The sequence below is a fragment of the Xenopus laevis genome, chromosome 3S (assembly GCF_017654675.1).
Source record: "Xenopus laevis strain J_2021 chromosome 3S, Xenopus_laevis_v10.1, whole genome shotgun sequence".
In the NCBI taxonomy this organism is placed as follows: domain Eukaryota; kingdom Metazoa; phylum Chordata; class Amphibia; order Anura; family Pipidae; genus Xenopus; species Xenopus laevis.
Window position 1 is genome coordinate 18,681,094 of NC_054376.1, and position 19,153 is coordinate 18,700,246.

General features: G+C 41.7%; 2 protein-coding genes across 7 annotated transcripts in view; one reads left to right on the forward strand and one right to left on the reverse strand.

Moving 5' to 3' along the window:
• The first annotated feature begins 4,661 nt into the window (after positions 1 to 4,661).
• Positions 4,662 to 13,887, forward strand: LOC108712647. The gene is made up of 2 exons (XM_018254966.2): positions 4,662 to 6,073; positions 11,765 to 13,887. Exons 1-2 carry the CDS (start codon positions 6,059 to 6,061, stop codon positions 12,668 to 12,670), a joined length of 921 nt encoding a protein of 306 aa, XP_018110455.1. The 5' UTR covers positions 4,662 to 6,058; the 3' UTR covers positions 12,671 to 13,887.
• Positions 13,888 to 18,128: 4,241 nt separating this feature from the next.
• Positions 18,129 to 19,153, reverse strand: part of sec24a.S (SEC24 homolog A, COPII coat complex component S homeolog) — a 111,071-nt gene continuing 110,046 nt past the window's right edge. For all 6 annotated transcript variants that reach the window (XM_018254967.2, XM_018254968.2, XM_018254969.2 and 3 more), the window contains one exon: positions 18,129 to 18,764. In XM_018254967.2, coding sequence (XP_018110456.1) covers positions 18,650 to 18,764 — 115 coding nt within the window. In that variant the 3' untranslated portion in view covers positions 18,129 to 18,649. The remainder of the gene's footprint in view (positions 18,765 to 19,153) is intronic.

The window sequence follows — 19,153 nt, forward strand, 5'->3', positions numbered from 1 at the left end:
TGATTTGCCTTTCAACCTCCATGCCGTTAAAGCTAATCTTTCCAGGTTGGGGTGCACCAGAGGACCTTGAGATAACAGGTTGGGGATCAATGGAAGTTTGATCGGGTGATCCAAGGCCATCAAGAACAATTGTGGAAACCACGGTCTCCTCGGCCACCACGGCAAAACAATGATCACATCCGCATTGTCCTGACGAATCTTCCTGAGAACCTTTTGAATTACAGGAAATGGAGGGAAAATGAATGCCAGGGGAAATTCCCATTTCTTCGAAAAAGCATCCATGAACAGGGCTTCCTTCTGTGGGAACCTCGAGCAAAACGTCTTTACTTTTGTATTCGTTCTGGTTGCCATGAGATCTATTAGGGGGGTTCCCCATATCTCTGTTAGTTTCTGGAATATTCTCTGGTTCAGAGACCATTCTCCTGGATAGACTTGACTTCTGCTGAGAAAGTCTGCTTCTGTATTCAGTTTCCCAGGAATGTGAATAGCTGTTAAATTGGTTAGATGTTTCTCTGCCCAGTAGAGAATTTTCAAAGCGATTAAGAGCAGTGACGGACTCCGCGTTCCTCCTTGTTTGCTGATGTACTTGACCACTGAGGAATTGTCTGAAACAATTTTTACTGGTTTCCCCAGAATCTGTTCTTGGAAAGCTAGGATAGCCTTCCATACTGCCATCAGTTCTTTCTTGTTGGATGACCAGTTCTTTGCCTGTTGAGTCCAATTTCCCTGGACAAGAACTCCATCTAGGTGGGCCCCCCAGCCTGAAGCACTTGCGTCTGTAGTAATCTTTACCCAGGTTGGCTCCTTCAAACTTACTGCTTGATTGAGATTGTGGGGGTTCTCCCACCAGGTTAGATCTTTCATAGTGTGTGTACTTAGTATCACAGATTGTGACGAATTCTCTACCCTGTTCCATTGGAGTAGAAAGTCTTGTTGAAGCATCCTTGTGTGGCTCATGGCCCATTTGACCGCATCCATCGTGGAAACAAACTTCCCTATCATTTGTTGACACTGTTTTACGGATTTCTTGTTGTTCTTCCGAAAACTCTTTACTGTTTCTGTAATTGACTTTATTTTGTGCCTTGGGAGAGATATGATTTCCTTCTTTGTATTGAAGATTACGCCTAAATAGTTGAGCTTCTGAGTTGGGACTAGTTGAGATTTCTCTAGATTTACTATCCAGCCGTGTGTTTGTAGAGTCTTCAGCACAAACTGAGTGTGGATTTGTAATGCTTTTGGACTTTGACTTTTCACGAGAATGTCGTCTAAGTACGAGTAAATTTGAATTCCTTGTAGTCTTAGGTGAGCGATAACTGGTGCTAGTACTTTTGTGAAGGTTCTGGGAGCAGTTGACAGGCCAAATGGTAGGGCTCTGTATTGGAAATGTTGGTCGAGAATGCAAAATCTGAGAAACCTCTGATGTTTTCTTGTTACTGGTATGTGGAGATAAGCATCTGTTAAATCGATCATCACCATCCAGTCCCCTTGCTGGACTTCTAGTGCAATGGTTCTGACAGATTCCATCCTGAAAGTTTGGACATTGAGTAATTGGTTTAAAAGGAATAGATCTAGAATCGGTCTGTATTCTCCTGATGTCTTCTCCTTCAGAAAGAATGTAGAATAAATTCCTTTGAATTTTTGTCCTTGTTCCACTCTTTGTATGATCTGTTTTTGTAACAGACTCCTCAAAATCTTCCTTAATTGTCTCTTGATTTTGTGATTCTTTGGAGCACTGGATTTTATGAAGAAATCTTGTTTTGGCTGATGTTTGAATTCCAGAGAGTATCCTTCTGAGATAATGGTTTTTACCCATTTGTCTGATGTAGTGGTGGCCCAAACATCTTGGAACTTCATCAACCTTCCTCCTACTGACGATGATTGGGCCTTCGTACCTTCATGCTTGTTTTTTATTGATTCTGTCTTCCCTTTTAAAAGGACTTAAAAGGAATTACCCTGGTTTCCTTGCTTCCTCCAAGAGGGTTGATTGTAAAATCTTTTGCCCGGTCTATAGGATCTGGCTTCCTGAAAAGGCTGTTTATCCCTGGGGGTCCTGAAGTTTTTCTTTCCTCTTCTGTCTTGAGGAAGAAATGAGCTTTTCCCAGCTGAAGCTTTAGATATGATGTCATCAAGCTTTGATCCGAATAGTAATTGGCCTTGAAAAGGCAGTTTACATAAGTTGTGTTTAGATGGATTGTCCGCTTGCCAATGCTTAAGCCAAAGAGACCTTCTAGCTGCTACAGCTAATCCCATACTTTTGGCTGACCATCTGATGACATCCAGCGATGCTTCTGCTATGTAGTCGGTAGCCAATTTGACTACTTGTAGGTCATCCAGAATTTGCTCTCTGCTTATTCTGTTATTTAAGGACTCTTCCAGGTTGAGTAACCACAGTTTTGTGGCCCTAGCAACTGAGGTAATAGCCACTGCTGGTTTGCATATTGATCCTGCAACTGTATAAGCCTTCTTTAAAGTGTTGTCCTGTCTTCTTTCCATGACGTCTCTTAGGGAGATGCCCTCATCCACCGGAAGAGTGGTCTTACGTGCCACCCTTATGATGGCTGTATCCACTTTAGGGGGTTCTTCCCAATCCTTTATCTCTTCCTTATCAAATGGATACATCTTGCTCATCTTTTTGGTGACAAAGAACTTTTGGTCTGGTTGGTCCCATTGTGTCTTGATTTCTTCTTTGATCACCTTGTGTATTGGTAAGAGATGATTCTTCTTCTTTTGACACTTGAACATTTTGTCATGTCTGGTAGATGTATCTTCTTCCGAGTCTAAGTCTAGAATTTTCCTAAGAGCCAAAATGAGAGGTTCAACTTTTTCCAAGTCGAAGTTAGAATCTTTGTCTTTATCTGAATTCACATCAGTTTGGCTATCCTCAGATGAGTATTCTCCAGACTCTTCGGAATCAGTTAAAGAGATGGGTAGTTTAGCGGTTTTAGCAGGAACACTGACTGACATGGTTTTAACTGCTTTTTCTGTGCCTTTGGAAATAGCTGAAGCCATAGAATCCACAAAAGACGTCTGCATCCAATTCATGAGATGGGAGATTTGGTCTGAAGTGCTGGGGCCAGCTGCATTAGATAAGCAATCTTGGCAGAGTCTTTTATTTTCTAGGGCATAATGGTCGCAAGCTTCACATTGCCTTCTGGAGATTTTCCTTCTGTGTTCCTCCAGTTCATCATTGTCCCTAGGGTCCCTATTAAAAATAAGGACACATTAAGCCTCCAAAATCAACAACATACATATAGGCATGCATATACATATATACATATATATATATACACACACAGACATCTATGCCAAAAAGCACAGGCTTGTATCAACTCACCCCCTGTGAGCAGAATGTGACCTTCTGTGGGAACTCATAGCTGCAAGAACAAGCAAGCATATTAGTAAGCCAATAATTCAGTTTGACACTGATGTTAGGCAGGTAAGTTATTTACCAGTTGTTTCTGTCACTTACTGCAAGGCTAGTCAGTGGTAACGGTGGGCAGAGCATTGCAGGAATGCCAGGAGCACCCTAAAAACTTTCGCGCCGACTTTTAAATGGTCTCCGCATTGAAAAACCCGAACTTCCGGTTTCGGGTCATGCGTTCCAGGCTGAACCGCACCGCCATTTTGATTCACCGCTGAAAGCTAATACACGCTTACCTGAATAGTTCCCTGGTCCCAGCAAAGCATGCCTCGAGAGGACTTAAAGCCTAGGGTTGTGAAAGACAATCCCCATATGCCCAGGTCACTAAAAGGGCTCCTGGGAACGGTTGGCAATCAGCGTTACACCAGGACTTTAGCAGGAGGAGGCAAGCTGCTGGCACATAACGTAGTTTCTCCTCACTCCAACAGGATAAAAAAAGACGAGGTGGGAGTCTTGGGGGAGGAGTTTTATTAGCTTGATACTTCCTGTCCTCACATTCCAGCGGGGTGTTAACCCATGAGTGACCACTGCCATGTGAGGATCAGGAAATGGGATGACTTTGACGTAGTTGGCCAGCTTAAATATATTGCAATATATGGACAAACAATCCCTGTTTTGTTTAAAGGGTAAGGCATTTTTCAGTAGCAGTATGCAAAAAATGTCGCTGTCTTAAATATATTGATAATGGGTTGAGTGCAGAGGAATCTTGTATTTGTCTATATGTTTTTTGTGGTCACACCCTCATTGCACCCCCGCCTAATGATTTTAAAAACTAGTGGTGAGCACAACTTTCCCCTGTTTGTTATAGTTATACAGGAGCAGTGACCAGCTCCATGTTGTAGCTCCCACCCCCTCCAACTATAGTCAGGTGATCCCACTGGTGTCTAATAAAAGAGCAGCCAAGTTTGGGAGTTTTACTTTGAAAGCAGCTAGTAAGTTGCAGGTAAAACGTATTCGTCCCTTTTATAAAATGTATAATTAAACCATAGAATTCTTAATGAATCAGATGAAAATTGAGCATAGGACTGGCCAGATATGGGATGACTTTGACGTAGTTGGCCAGCTTAAATATATTGCAATATATGGACAAACAATCCCTGTTTTGTTTAAAGGGTAAGGCATTTTTCAGTAGCAGTATGCACAAAATGTCGCTGTCTTAAATATATTGATAATGGGTTGAGTGCAGAGGAATCTTGTATTTGTCTATATATATATATATATATATATATATATATATATATGTCGCAGCATTATATGTGAATTTTGTGTTTTTGTTTTAGGCGGCCATAACAAATAAATATGGCATGGATATTATAATTTGCTAAAATTTTAATAGTCATATGGCGGCCTGCTGGGTATGAGCAGAGGCTGGCTGGTTTTTCAGATATCAAAGTATGGATAACTTTTATTTTGAAATTACAATGTAGTGTTCAAAATGTTAATAAACAGTGCTGCGGCCAACCCTCCAACCAAAAAATGTGTTCCTGGTGTCGTGTGCAATTATTTTCTATATATGTCATAGTTATTAATGTACATCATACCTTGCCCATGAAAAATCAACACATTGACTGCATTTTTTGTGGGGTAAAAACACAGAAATATATGTTTACCCCCCAAAACCATATATTTTTAAAAAGTACATATTCTACCTAATCTAAAATGGGTACCTATGCCTTTCTGCTCCTAACTACTGAGTCGCAATGCTATCCCAAATTGGCAGTTTTGGGGAAATACCTGAAAATTGCCTCAAAGCTTTAACTTTCCAGCATTGTATCATGCATGTATCATTACCAGCATAAAGCATCCTAAATTTGAATGCCAGGGGTCTACTAAACAGTTTTATGCCCAATATGCATATATTTACCATACTATGTGGCATACAGAGACCCCCAAATCCAAATAGAGCATATGAATTTTATATTAATACCCCACAATCAGTGCTGGACCAAGCCAACTAGGCAACCCGACAGGGTTGCCTAGTTGCTCACGTGGCCTAGTTGCTCACGCGTTCCCCTTCTTGCTCACGTGGGTGTGCGCGATCCCCTCCATGTGCGCACCCCCCCAATGCAGCGTTGAATCTCATTTGCCACTTAGCTGCCCAGTATGTCAAGATCCTGTTGCAAGGTGTAGGAATATGCTTAAAATCATTATTCTCATACTACACCTTTAAATTCTTACATTACAGAGTTAATTGCTTGTAACTGTTTAGTGATATTACAGGATCAATATTATCTGTACAACTTGCAGAAACTGCATACTGTTACTGAAAAATGTGTACTTCAGCTGTTGCACTTTAGTTATTTCTGTAACTTTGACATCTTACCTCCCCCACCCTATGTAACTTGTTTGCTTCTTCTAAATGTAACACATGCTCTATTTGTGTGATTCTGCAAACTGTGCTAAATCTTTGTCTCTCTGTCCTTTTATGCTCTTGAAGGGGGAGCTATAGGGAGCATGCAAAAGTATAAGAGCTCATTCTGTATGTTAATAAACAGACTAGCTTTGCATCATATCTTGTGTGGTGTACTGCTTGTCTCCCGGAGATCTCTGGATCCTAAGTGAGGAGCTCCAAAGGCGTGGCAGGTGGAACGGCGGTCAAGGACCAAAAACTCTACAGTTTCTGGTGTCGGAAGCGGGATGCTCAGTTTTCGGGTGAGTACATTCCTTTTGAAAGTCTCCCCGTATCTGTAGCACCGCCAAGTAAATTAATAATTAGATTACTGTGTAGTTTCACAAGGGCGTGTCCCGTTCTGATACAGGATCAGGAGTGTCTGTGTGGTAGCTAGGCTCCACAGCCTCAGGGACTGGGTTGAGGGTTAGAGTCCCCTTCCTGGCACTTCTGCCCGCCTGACACTGGGTTGGGGTTAGAGTCCCCTTCCCGGCATTTGTGCCTGTCTAGGACAGGGTCGGGGTTAGAGTCCCCATCCCGGCACTATGTCTGTTTAATATTGCAGCAGAGTCTGCCTGAAAGTGTGTGTGTGTGTGTCACGTGAACTACTACTAAAATTTCTATTCCAAATTCTCCACTGCCCAGGAGTTCCTCACAAGGGATACCTAATTGTTTGTTTGTCAATATATGTATATGTATTGCTAAGCTTTTGCATGCTGTTTTATGAATGAGAGATTGAAAGGCTGTGTGATTGGGAGTTGTGACGGTAGTGGCCGTATCCCCAAAAGAAGGCCGTAAGGGCGCAGGGCCGACAGAACGTTTTGGCAAGCGGCTGGTCTAACACACCAGACGGGCTCGAGAGATAATCAATGAGAGCACATCCGTGAGCACTGTTCTGTCACGCGTTACAACTCCAATAACACCTGATATTACTAATACAATCTAGATAATCATACTAGGCAGTACACCATGGGGAATGTCGAAGGTAAGCGGCTCCCCCAGACCAACAGAAACCACATGTAATTAAGTATAAGAGTCATAGTGATGTTCCAAAGACAGCAGCTAGAAGGAGCCCCCGGTCTATTTCATCCAAACCATTGCCAAATGAAACTCCTAAGCAGTATGTTGAACGTACTTCTGGAGCCTTTTATGTGGATCCCTTTGTAGCTAATGTGGCAGGGTGGACAGAGGGAATGGAAGATAATAGTCCTTTTCCAAGGGAAGGGTCATTTAGCGAGTATCACATAAATATGTTAAAGGGGCTTTGTCTAGGAGACAGAAAGGCATGGAAGGAGTACCCCCGTGACCCAGAGTGGGATATGAAATATATGCCCAAATGTGCCAAAGTTTGGGTCCAGTTAGCCCCCCTTTATTCAGGTCCAACAGCCCCAACAGGAAAGACACTTCCCAGGGCCACCAATGCTTCAAAAGGACAGTCAAAGCCACCTCCATATGCCCCGATATACCCTGCCTTACAGTCCCAGTTCACTGACGAAGAGGCTGTTTTAGTAGCCTGGAGGTCAGTATTTAGTCCCCATAGTGATTCTGATGAGGCTAAAGCAGAGGAATCCGACACGTCCGATGAGGATGACTTGTCCTCTTATGCAAGACCACCCCTAATGACTTAAATAAATCACAATCAAAAGATACCACAGAAGTAATATCAAAACTTCCAAAAAGGGTCATTAAACCACCAACAAAATTTCAAGCACCTTTCATGACAGTTGGGGATCAAATGATAATCAAGCCCATAGATGCTACATCCCTCAATGCTATCCTCGCTAATTGCCCCAATCCGCGACGAAATCCATGCGCAGCTGTAAATTACCTTAAGAGAATGTCCAAGGGATGTGCACTTACAGTGGAAGACGTGAGGCTAATAATAGATGCGTCATTAGGGAATGATCCCAACTCTGGTTTCAATTATGACAACGTCAGGAGTCTTAGGATTCCTGATGCAAGAACTCCGGCCCAGTCCTACCCCCTGCGCACTCAGGACGCATTGAATGAGATGTGGGCTGAAGTCCTCACTGAACTCAAGCGCCTGTATGGAGATAGAAAGTCTTTACCCATAGCCATGGCATGTAAACAGAAAATAGGGGAGACAGTGTCCGACTTCATAATCAGGTTCAGAAAAAACTGGCAGGAGGAAGCCGGACTTAATTTTGCCGGTGACCTAGGAATAGTATACATTCAAACAGCAATGGGCAACCTTCTACCCGATACACAAGTTGTTGCTAAACGAATTGTTGATGAGTGGCTAACCAAAGACCCTAGGGACTTTGATAACGCTCTTATCTCAAAGGACACTGCAGGGTGCTTCGATTCACCCAACTCAAAAACCTCCCCTAAGCCACACGTGCAAGCCCTGCATTATAGTCAGCCCATGAATAATTATAGAAGCAAGCCCCGTAATAACAGACAGGTCCAGAATAACCACAACCAAGGTCAATGTCACCGCTGCGGCAAGTATGGTCACTGGTATCGGGAGTGCCGTATGCGTTCACCCCCGCCAGACCGCATCACCCGTCCAACCCAAGCCCCTGCCCCACCCAAGTACCCCATCAGGTGGGGGGAGAAAACACAATAGAGCTGCCTAGAGGGAACCCCAGTGGCCTGGTGTGATATAACCGATTTTTCTTCAGATCAGCCCTTTGTTTCAATCACTCTTACTTTAAATGAAGTGCAACGCCCAGTTTGGTTCCTTGTTGATACGGGCGCCACTTCTTCAATTCTTACTGCTGATCTGTACTCGGGGCCCACCACACCAGGCACTCCCTCTATTGGAATAAATGGGGTTGCAACTCCCAGCGAACGCACTGAGCCCATCCCAGTTCACTCTCCTGAGGGTCACATTATTTTGTACCACAGGTTCACAGTTGTTCACTCATGCCCAGTCAATTTATTGGGAAGGGATCTCATGGGGACACTTAACATCTCAATTTACGTTTCCTCTAAAGGAGGGATGTCTGTCCATTCACCCCCTCTATACCTGTACCAGGACAAGGGCATCCCTGAACACTTAATCCCTCCTGAGGTATGGGCTACATCCAAGTTAGATACAGGACTCATTGACTGCACTCCTTATGAAGCAGTGTTAAAATCACAAGATCCTGTCTATCAAAAGCAGTACCCCCTTTCACAAGAAAAAATTGAGGGCATCCGTCCCATGATAAAGGAGTTTCTTAAAGCAGGTATCTTAGTCCCCGCCATATCACCATACAACACGCCCATCAACCCTGTCAAGAAAGCAGATGGCACTTACAGATTTACACAGGACCTCCGCGCGATTAACAAACTCATCCAGCCCATGGCCCCCATAGTCCCCGACATTAATTCATTATTAACGTCCATTCCAGCAGACTCTGCAGCCTACAGTGTAATCGATTTATGTAATGCCTACTTCAGTGTAAAAGTGGCTGAGAAAACAAGGCCTTTGTTTGCCTTTACCTTTGAGGGGCGTAGTCTCTGTTGGGCACGTCTTCCCCAGGGCTACGCCCACGCACCAGCAATCTACAGCCATGTCCTCCATGAATCTTTAAAGGGTTAGGTCCCCCAGGCAGGGTCAACTCTCTTGCAATATGTAGATGACCTTTTGTTATGCAGCCCAGACTCTGAGGCCTGTTACATTGATACAGTTTCATTGTTGAAATACCTTTGTGAAGAAGGACACAAAGTATCACGTCAAAAGGTCCAATTCTGCCAATCCGTACACTACCTCGGTTTCCTGCTTTCCCGAGGCCAAAGACTTCTCAATCCTGAATGTGTACAAGCAATAACTAACCTTGCCCGGCCCACAAACAAAGAACAATTGATAAGTTTCCTGGGCATGGTTGGGTTTTGTAGACAATGGATACCAGACTGTTCATACTATGATAGCATTTTGAGGGGGATGCTCAAAGACTCTGTCACTAAAACGCTTGCATGGACAAATACTGCCCAAGTTGCATACAAGGCACTCATTGACGGTCTCTGCTCTGCTCCAGGTCTGGGCCTGCCCAACTATAAGCTGCCATTTGTTTTGTACTGCAGAGAAAATTGTAAGACCATGGCTGCGGTCCTAGCCCAGATTCATGGAAACACTTATCGGCCTGTTGCCTACTTCTCCAGGGCACTACCTTCCACTGTGCAAGGTATGCCAGCGTGCCTTCGGGCACTGGCCGCATGCGCTATGGCTGTTGAGTCTGCATCCACCATCACCCTGTCATACCCAACCACTCTATTTACTACCCATCATGTGCTACATGTCCTTAAGAATATCACGACTCAGCACATGACAGCCCAAAGACTCTCTGGCTATGAGGTCATTCTTACATCTACCACTAACCTTTCTGTTAGGTATGCCTCTGCCACATCTGGCCCCGTCCCGATCTTGCATGCACTCCTCTCATTGCCCAATACAAGTCCCCCAGACCCAGTGGATGAACATTCATGTATTGACCTCATCCACCAAAACACTTCCCCTAGATGGGACTTGCAGTCTACCCCATTAGATGAGGGCATTGAAATTTTCGTGGACGGATCTTGTTCCCGCCCTAACGATGTCACCTACTTGTCCGGCTATGCTGTTGTTCAGCTTCCTGACATTGTACATGAGGCCCTACCCCTACTAGCCAAGTCTGCCCAAGTAGCTGAACTTGTTGCCCTCACCCGTGCCTGTACCTTATTCGCTGACTCTGACTTAACTATTTTCACGGATAGTAGGTACGCCTATGGGGTTGTTCATGATTTCGGGGTTATTTGGCAAAGGAGGTGTTTTAAATCTGCTGATGGCAAGCCGATTTCTCACTCAATCTACATTGATCAACTTTTACATGCCCTTTCCTTGCCCAAAACCCTTGCCATTGTAAAATGTAGGGGCCATTCTATGGCTGATGATCACGTCGCGGTTGGCAATCGCTTTGCAGACACTGTTGCAAAGTGGGCTGCCACTCTCCCTTTGCGTGTGCCCCCATCTCTCATGGCTCTATGCCTTGCGCAGTGCGAACAACAAGTCCAATTGTCACCCCCCTCCCTTCCCCACGAGGCCTTGCTGTTTGAATTACAGCTCCATGCCTCTCCCGGTGATCGCTCATATTGGCAGTCCCAAGGGTTGTCCATCGACCCTTTGGGTCTCTGGTGAAAAGGAGGGGTGATAGGGTTACCTAAGCATGCTGCCCCAATGTTCATAGCCCAGCTACATGGGGTAGGTCACAACAATCGCAAAACAGTAACACAGGAATTCAACAAAAGGTTCTGTACCCACGTCCATGATCAATGGCCAACTCGACCGCTGTATGACATGTGCCCAAAATAACATCACCCCAGCCACTGCAAAACACCAACACCTCCCGCTCCCTCAGGGCCCATTTCAGTGCATCCAAATAGACTTTTCACACATGCCCAAGACCAAGGGAGGGTTCCAATACCTGTTAGTCATAGTAGACAGGTTCAGCAGGTTGTCAGAGGCATTTGCAACTAGAAAGGAAGATGCCAAAACTGTAGCAAAGATTTTGTGTCACGAAATTATTCCCCGTTGGGGATGTCCAGAAACGATAGACACAGATCAGGGACCAGCATTCACGTCCAAGGTCATAAAAGAATTAACACAATGGGTAAAAGTTACCTGGAAGCTCCATATCCCATATCACCCACAATCATCCGGCCAAGTGGAACGGATGAATCGAACAATCAAGGATAAAATTCGGAAGTGCACTAATGGCACTTTCACAAATTGGGAACAGCATCTCCCAGCAGTCCTTGCGGAAATCCACATGGTCCCACATACACGTACAAAACTCTCCCCATTTGAGGTCCTTATGGGACGCCCTTTTCCAACACCATGGACAAGAGGCCCACCGATCTTCCTCCCATGGGATTTAGAGCAGATACAGGAATTATACGTTAGGGAGTTAGTAAAGGTGTTGAATGGTTATTATGGTGATGTCTCCCTGTCTTCTCCTCTTCCCCCACAGGAACCAACCCATCGCTTTCAAACAGGGGATCTGGTTCTCGTCCGACGACTACATCCAAGGAAAGGTGAAACCCCATACGGACAGCCTACAACGGTCCTGGCCATCACGCGTACTGCTGTGCTGACTGCAGAAAGCCACCAATGGATCCACGCCAGTCGTCTAAAGAAGGCACCCCTTCGCCCAGCCCGAAGCGACGTCGACCTCCCTTGTTGGCCCTATCCCGTCTTTGCCCCTGGCAATGGAGGAAGAGTGTGCTTCGTTCTCGCTGGATCTTTTATCGGAATGAGCATAATCCTTATGCTTGTTACAGGCGTGTACAAGTTGATCGAGATGTACCAACCAGGGGCAGCTGGCCCTCGCCTCTTCCAACGAGACCTCCATTCTCATCTGATTAACTCTGATTCCTTTGCAGCAAACTCCCTTATCCGGATGCACCTGACTGCCGCAGCAACATTGAACATCTCTAAGTGTTGGATTTGCACTCACTCTCCTACTTCTTCCAAGCATCTTCCTTATATTGCCCAGCCATTGTCTCTTGAGGACATTGTTACTATGCCCAATGGAACCATAACTTCAGACCGTTTCAATAACACACGTACTCGTTTAGAGATTGCAGGTTTTTCACAACCACCAATATTGTGCTACAATAAGTCATATGAGATAGAGGGAGAAATCCCTATTACCGTGTGTGGCACAGGGAGACAACGACACTGTGTTACCCATATGATTGCTACCAACCCAGTTGGTCGCATAGACTGTTCTAAAGCATCCTTCATTTACTCAGTTGACCTTCAACAGGCTCTTAGGCATGACCATCCAAAAGATAGAGAGTCTTTTGTTGATAAAGGAAATAATTCATTATTTAATCAAATGATGAAACTTGATTGTTCTGATTGTTCGTTTTAACATGCTTAAGGCTATAACATTGTATATCTCTCATGATTATCCTTATACTTTGCCTCCTACTTACTATTATGTGTGCGGAAGATATGCTTATCCATGGTTACCAGTGGCAGCATCGGGAATTTGTACTATAGCTCGCTTAATTCCTCCCACTTGGTACACCAATTCTTCTTCCTTACCAAGCTCCCTGCCTTTTTCCCAGCCTCGCCATAAGCGAGATGTCAGTCCTGGGTCTGCCCAGTCCTTATTTGATATTCCCTGGATTAATAGATGTTGCTTAAAGAAAGCCTTTAGGTTCATCATTGATTTGTCTATTCTGCTTGATAATATCACTAATGAGTTTGATGAAACCTTCCGTGAAGTGGCCTCCGAAGTTCAGTCTTTAAAAAAGGAGGTTATGCAACACCGTTTAGTTCTAGATTATTTAACCGCCAGTCAAGGAGGTCTTTGTGTTGTTGTCTCCACTGCCTGCTGTAGTTATATTCATGATTCTTATGATGTTGAAAAGGCAGTATCAGCCCATCTTGATAAAGTTACTGAAATGAAATCTAATTTTTTGAAAGATCACACTGAAACTAACCCTTTTGCATGGCTTGACCCATCTACTTGGTTCTCTGGCATTAGTACTTGGTTATCTAGTCTTATCAAAGGTGTTTTCATTTTTATTATGCTACTTATTGTCATTCTCATCTCTGTATGCTGTTCAGTTAAATTAATGTCTTGCCTCTATCATAAGTCCATTTCTTCCTCCAAGAATTATACTCCCACACCACAAAATCAAAATTTTTCTCTTTTAGTTTTATAGTTTATCCCTATTTGGGATAAAAGGAGGGATTGTAGGAATATGCTTAAAATCATTATTCTTATACTTCACCTTTAAATTCTTACATTACAGAGTTAATTGCTTGTAACTGTTTAGTGATATTACAGGATCAATATTATCTGTACAACTTGTAGAAACTGCATACTGTTACTGAAAAATGTGTACTTCAGCTGTTGCACTTTAGTTATTTCTGTAACTTTGACATCTTACCTCCCCCACCCTATGTAACTTGTTTGCTTCTTCTAAATGTAACACATGCTCTATTTGTGTGATTCTGCAAACTGTGCTAAATGTTTGTCTCTCTGTCCTTTTATGCTCTTGAAGGGGGAGCTATAGGGAGCATGCAAAAGTATAAGAGCTCATTCTGTATGTTAATAAACAGACTAGCTTTGCATCATATATTGTGTGGTGTACTGCTTGTCTCCCGGAGATCTCTGGATCCTAAGTGAGGAGCTCCAAAGGCGTGGCAGGTGGAAGGGCGGTCAAGGACCAAAAACTCTACACAAGGATGCCACATCCTGGATTCAATTTATTGGGCTGGATAGTTTTGTGTCATCTGCAAACACCGATACATTACTTACAATACCCTCCGCTAAGTCATTAATTGTCATTCCTATATATCTTTTATTACATGGGCATTCTAAGCAGTAAATCACTCCCTTTGATTTACAATCAATATAACAGTTAACATAGTGTTTTTTGCTGAATCTACCTATAAAGTTCAGTATTTTGAGTACTTTTTCACACATAACTATGGGGGGGTTGTGGATGCACACCTGAGGCCAATTTCAAAAAGTATAAAGCCCTGTCTAAGTAATTCAAGTAAATATGCAAGTGCATGTAATTTTGAAACAGGGTTTTTTTGTTACAAAGTTATGATCAGAATATTGATAAGCCACCATACCACGTCAAGGTAAAACCCCACATGGTGGTCCCTAGCTTATTTATCTTTAGTCATAGTAAAAAAGGAATATTACCTCTCTGTAGTAACAATTCTTAATGTAAACATCTCCTGTGCTTTGGTTTCAAACTCTGTGCTAAATCCTCCCCCGCCAACTGCTAAGCGGCTTTTAAGAGGAGAGACTGCCTTAACCAACGCCCATTTTAGAAAAGTAGAAGTCAGGTGTTGTAATTAAAAACAAAGTAGAGTGATATGTGCAGTTGCACAATAGTGTGTATATGTGTAAGTGAAATGTGAAGGTGTGTATGGTAGTGATAAGGGAAAGTGTATGTGTATTTGGGAGTATGTATTTACATACATACTCCCAAATACACATACACTTTCCCTTATCACTACCATACACACCTTCACATTTCACTTACACATATACACACTATTGTGCAACTGCACATATCACTCTACTTTGTTTTTAATTATAGAATGAAAGAGTGTAAAGGAGAACTAAATGAAAGACACAATAAGTGTGTGTGTACATAGAGAAGTGTCTAATGGGACATTGGTTTTTTCACGGCTAGATCCTCCCATGCCGCTAGCATTTGTGGCTTTTAAGAGAGAGCGATTGCACAAACCAAGGCACAACAAGTGAGGGGGACCACCAGAAATATAAAGGGGTGGGTATGAGGGTGCAATAACCACATGAGCTTAGCCAAAGCTTCCGGCAAATACATAACTATGGGGGGGTTGTGGATGCACACCTGAGGCCAATTTCAAAAAGTATAAAGCCCTGTCTAAGTAATTCAAGTAAATATGCAAGTGCATGTAATTTTGAAACAGGGTTTTTTTTTCACACATGTTGCATTCCCCACAGGGTAAATAGGGGATTTTATTATGGCGTTTATTCTCATTTTTGAAGTGACTTCTTGATTGCATATCGTTTAAGTTAGGACATCTTTCGTAGAAAACAGCAACTCTATCCTGTAAAATGGGGCCCAGCATTTCAATGTTTATTTAATATACTCTGTTATTACTATGTGTATCATATGTGGTCATTAATCTCACCGGATCTTCCCCTAAAGATTTTTCGTTGATGCTTAACAATTGTGACCTCTCACAATTGGTAAGCATCAAAGAAAAATCTGTTGATGCCGATGATGCGCACCTCTCTTGATAACGCAATGACACAATATGCAGGAAGCCTTAAATAAGCAATGTGAAGGTTTGTTAGCCTAATTTGCCTTGAAAAAGCTTATGCAAAGCACGCAGCAAGCCTCTGTTCTTTCAATTTTTTAGACAGTTAATATTTGAGACCAAAGTCCCCAGCATCCTGCCTTGTTCCTCGTGTGGTGTCCCAGGGCAGGTTAGAAAAAAACCTTATTTAGGAGAAATTGGGACAGCTCCACCTCTATTCTTTTTTCCTTTTCCAATCTTAACCTATGAATTGCTGGCTTCTTTGATATTTTATATTGATGAACTCACTATTTAAAAAATCCCTTTATTAGGCACTAGCATTTTAATTAATTGATTTTCTACTAAGAATTGATTTTTAAATGAATTCGTAATGAATTTATTGCTCTATTTACGCTCAGTGGTTTGATTGAATTTATGAATTCATTGATTGATGTGTTAGTACTAAATTGATTTATACACTATTGCACTTTGTGTGAAGCACTAAGCACTTTCAATAATTGATGCACTTAGGGTAATTAATGATGTAATTTAAATCAATTCTGGGTAAATAATCAGAGCGTGTGGGGTTTTAATGCTTTTTTTTTTCCGGACAATTTATTATTAGTAATTATACCTCTACAAAATCTGATCAATAGAAGGTGAGAATTTAGAAAAAACTACAAGAAAAATCTTCTTCCTTGCTTAATTCTTGCAACAAAGAAAAGGGTAGAAGAGAACTAGCAATGCCTTAGTTTAACATGACGAATTTGGGAAAAAAACATTAACTCTTTAAAAACTTTATTAACATGAAATCCCAGGATAAAAGGTTCTTTTTTATTAAAACATAAAAAAAAAACCTAAGGTTATTACACACATTTTGTTCTATCAGTTTACTTCACAATAAATTAGAGTGATTAATGTAGAAAATTGTGCCAGCTTATCAAACAAAGCATTTGAGCTGTTTATGGACTTGATCAGTGTATCCAATAGTCAAAAGTGCAATTCTACATAGAACTAAAGTGATAAAGATACTTTCCATGTTGATTTTGGTGCCTGCTACTAAAAAAAAACCTTTATTACAATAGCTGTAGTCTACAAAGGTAAGCAGGCCCTTTTCTTTTGCCAATAAGATCCAATGTCAAGGTAGGCACTTCCTCAGTGAGCTGACTTATTACAATCAAGAAGTGGCTTGATACAATGTCAGTGTTTTCAGTATATATACCAACGAACCTGGGAAGCCAAATAATAACAGTTACATTACTGTTAATTATACAGATGTGAAGCAAGAACACAACCTCACATATTTCATTGATATTTAAGGAAAAAACATACAAAAATAATGTTTGATTTCAAATACTTCTAGGAAACAATGATTTATTTAAATGAGGACTAGTTGCATAGTAAAAATGGAATTATTACTATTTTAGATTGATTAATGCGTTCTTCCTTCCCCCAGAATAGGCTATCATTATCAGATGGTTACAACTACCCTCCTTATTAAGACAATGCATAAAAACTAAAACGCCACGCAAGTAATGTGTCACTAGCTTTAAACTTGACTTTTTTTTTAGCTAAAAAAAACATGACTTTTAGGACGTTATTTATTAGTCCGAGAGCCAAAAACTCTAAAAAAAAAATTAGGATTTTTTTTTACTATAAAATACGAATTTTTAGTGGAAAAAAAAATAGAATTTTTCTGGATTTATTTCTCGAGAATGGAAAAAGTTAAAGTCCACGAAGTCCCAAAGATATTCTGATCTGCACTGGGTTTCGTGCAATAATCCTTGCCTTGCCTAGAAGCCAGTAATTAAAAAATAAGCACCTGATTTTGTAATCTGAAAAATTTGTACGATTCAAAACACAGGAAATTTTCGGGAAAATGTATTGATAAATAAGGGGAAATAACCCTTGCGGATTTGGTCGGAGTACATTTCAGAAAATCTGATATTTTTGGATTTTGATAAATAACCCCCTTGGTGTCCATGGATTTTATTTATTGTTGCTGCATGCAGTGAAAATAGAAAATTTGTCAAAATCCTTACATATTTATTTCTGCTACTAAAACTTTTGACTCTCTTAAAATGCGGGAAGAATCAACGAGCACACAAAACAAGAACCATGATAGAGTTTACTTTCCCTTTAAATGTCATTTTTACATACATTTTTAAGACAATACTTTCATTTTTTTTGTCTCTGCGTTCTACCAATTTCTGCAATGTAAATCTGCAGATGAAGCCTATAGCCTCTGCGGAGGCCTGCTGCACTACAGAGTTTACTTCTCAACTTGCCATTTACTCACTTTGGTCCTAAGAGAATCAGTTTCTTATTAACAGGGGTTTTTATGACATCTTGCCATAACAGGAAAAATAACTATCAACAAAAGAATAGTGAAAGGATGCCATAGACTGCAGAGCTCTGCTGCGTTAGTGCTTTATTGTACACGCGACATGTTTCAAGTCACATGTGACATGTGACTCGAAACATGTGACTCGAAACATGTCGTGTGTACAATAAAGCACTAACGCAGCAGAGCTCTGCAGTCTATGGCATCCTTTCACTATTCTTTTGTTGATGCTAATTGAGGTCTATACGGTGTGACCTTTGAAAGGAGTGCCTGCTATTGCAAAGAATGGGGATAAGCTGGTAATTCGTTTGTAGGAAAAATAACTAGCAGCAAAATAATAATTACAGGAAAGTGGACAGAAAGAAAAAATATAGATATTATAAAGAAAAATCTGACTTTATTGTTATTGAACTCCTTATAGATCTCCTGAATATAAGCATGAATGCTTTGGTGCCAAAAAGAGTCCTGCGTAGTGTCTAACGACTCATCTGGCAGTGGAAAATTAACAATTCTTCAATAATTAGTAATTCAACAATCAACTGGCGGAAATGCTGTTGTTTTTAAATCCAATTTGTGTGCTTGCACATTTCAGTCCCCAAGTTTTGTCTTAGAAGAGTAGATTTTTTGAAATCACAGTGTATGCACATCTTATGGTGTGAGGCCCAAAAATGTAGTAATGCACAGGAGGAGACGGACAGGCCACCAAGCATGGGTCTGCTGTAGGTATCGTCTTGCAGTTGCAGCACTTTATTTGTTCACTTGCTGCTGAAGGTGCAGGAGGAACTCATAGTAAGATAAAGCAGACTCTGTTCTGTCTTCAATCATGTTCTGTGTGAAGGCTGTTTTCAGAGGATTTTCATCCCTGAGGGAAAATGAAATGTAAAGATTACACCACAAGCTTCATTGGTTAACAGGCAGTGTTACAGGTTTTAATAATGGGAACTGTGGAGATTCATATACAGACACCAATGCATTTAGTATGTATTTTCAGATGTTTTATTGCCTGCAGAGATTTAGTGTGGGCAACAAAGCATCCTATCGGCCATCACCCTAAAGCAGGGCTGTAGGGATCACCACTCGTAGCAGATATTCCAGGTGAATGCTTTACAATATAGTGACTTTAGTAATTAGCTGCTAAATTTGGGTAAAACATAATTTTCAGTAAAGAGCAAGAAGTGCAAGTAACCCAGTCTTAAAGTGCAGAAAATAGTACCACAACGAGGTAATGGTAACCATGGCAAACAATGAAAA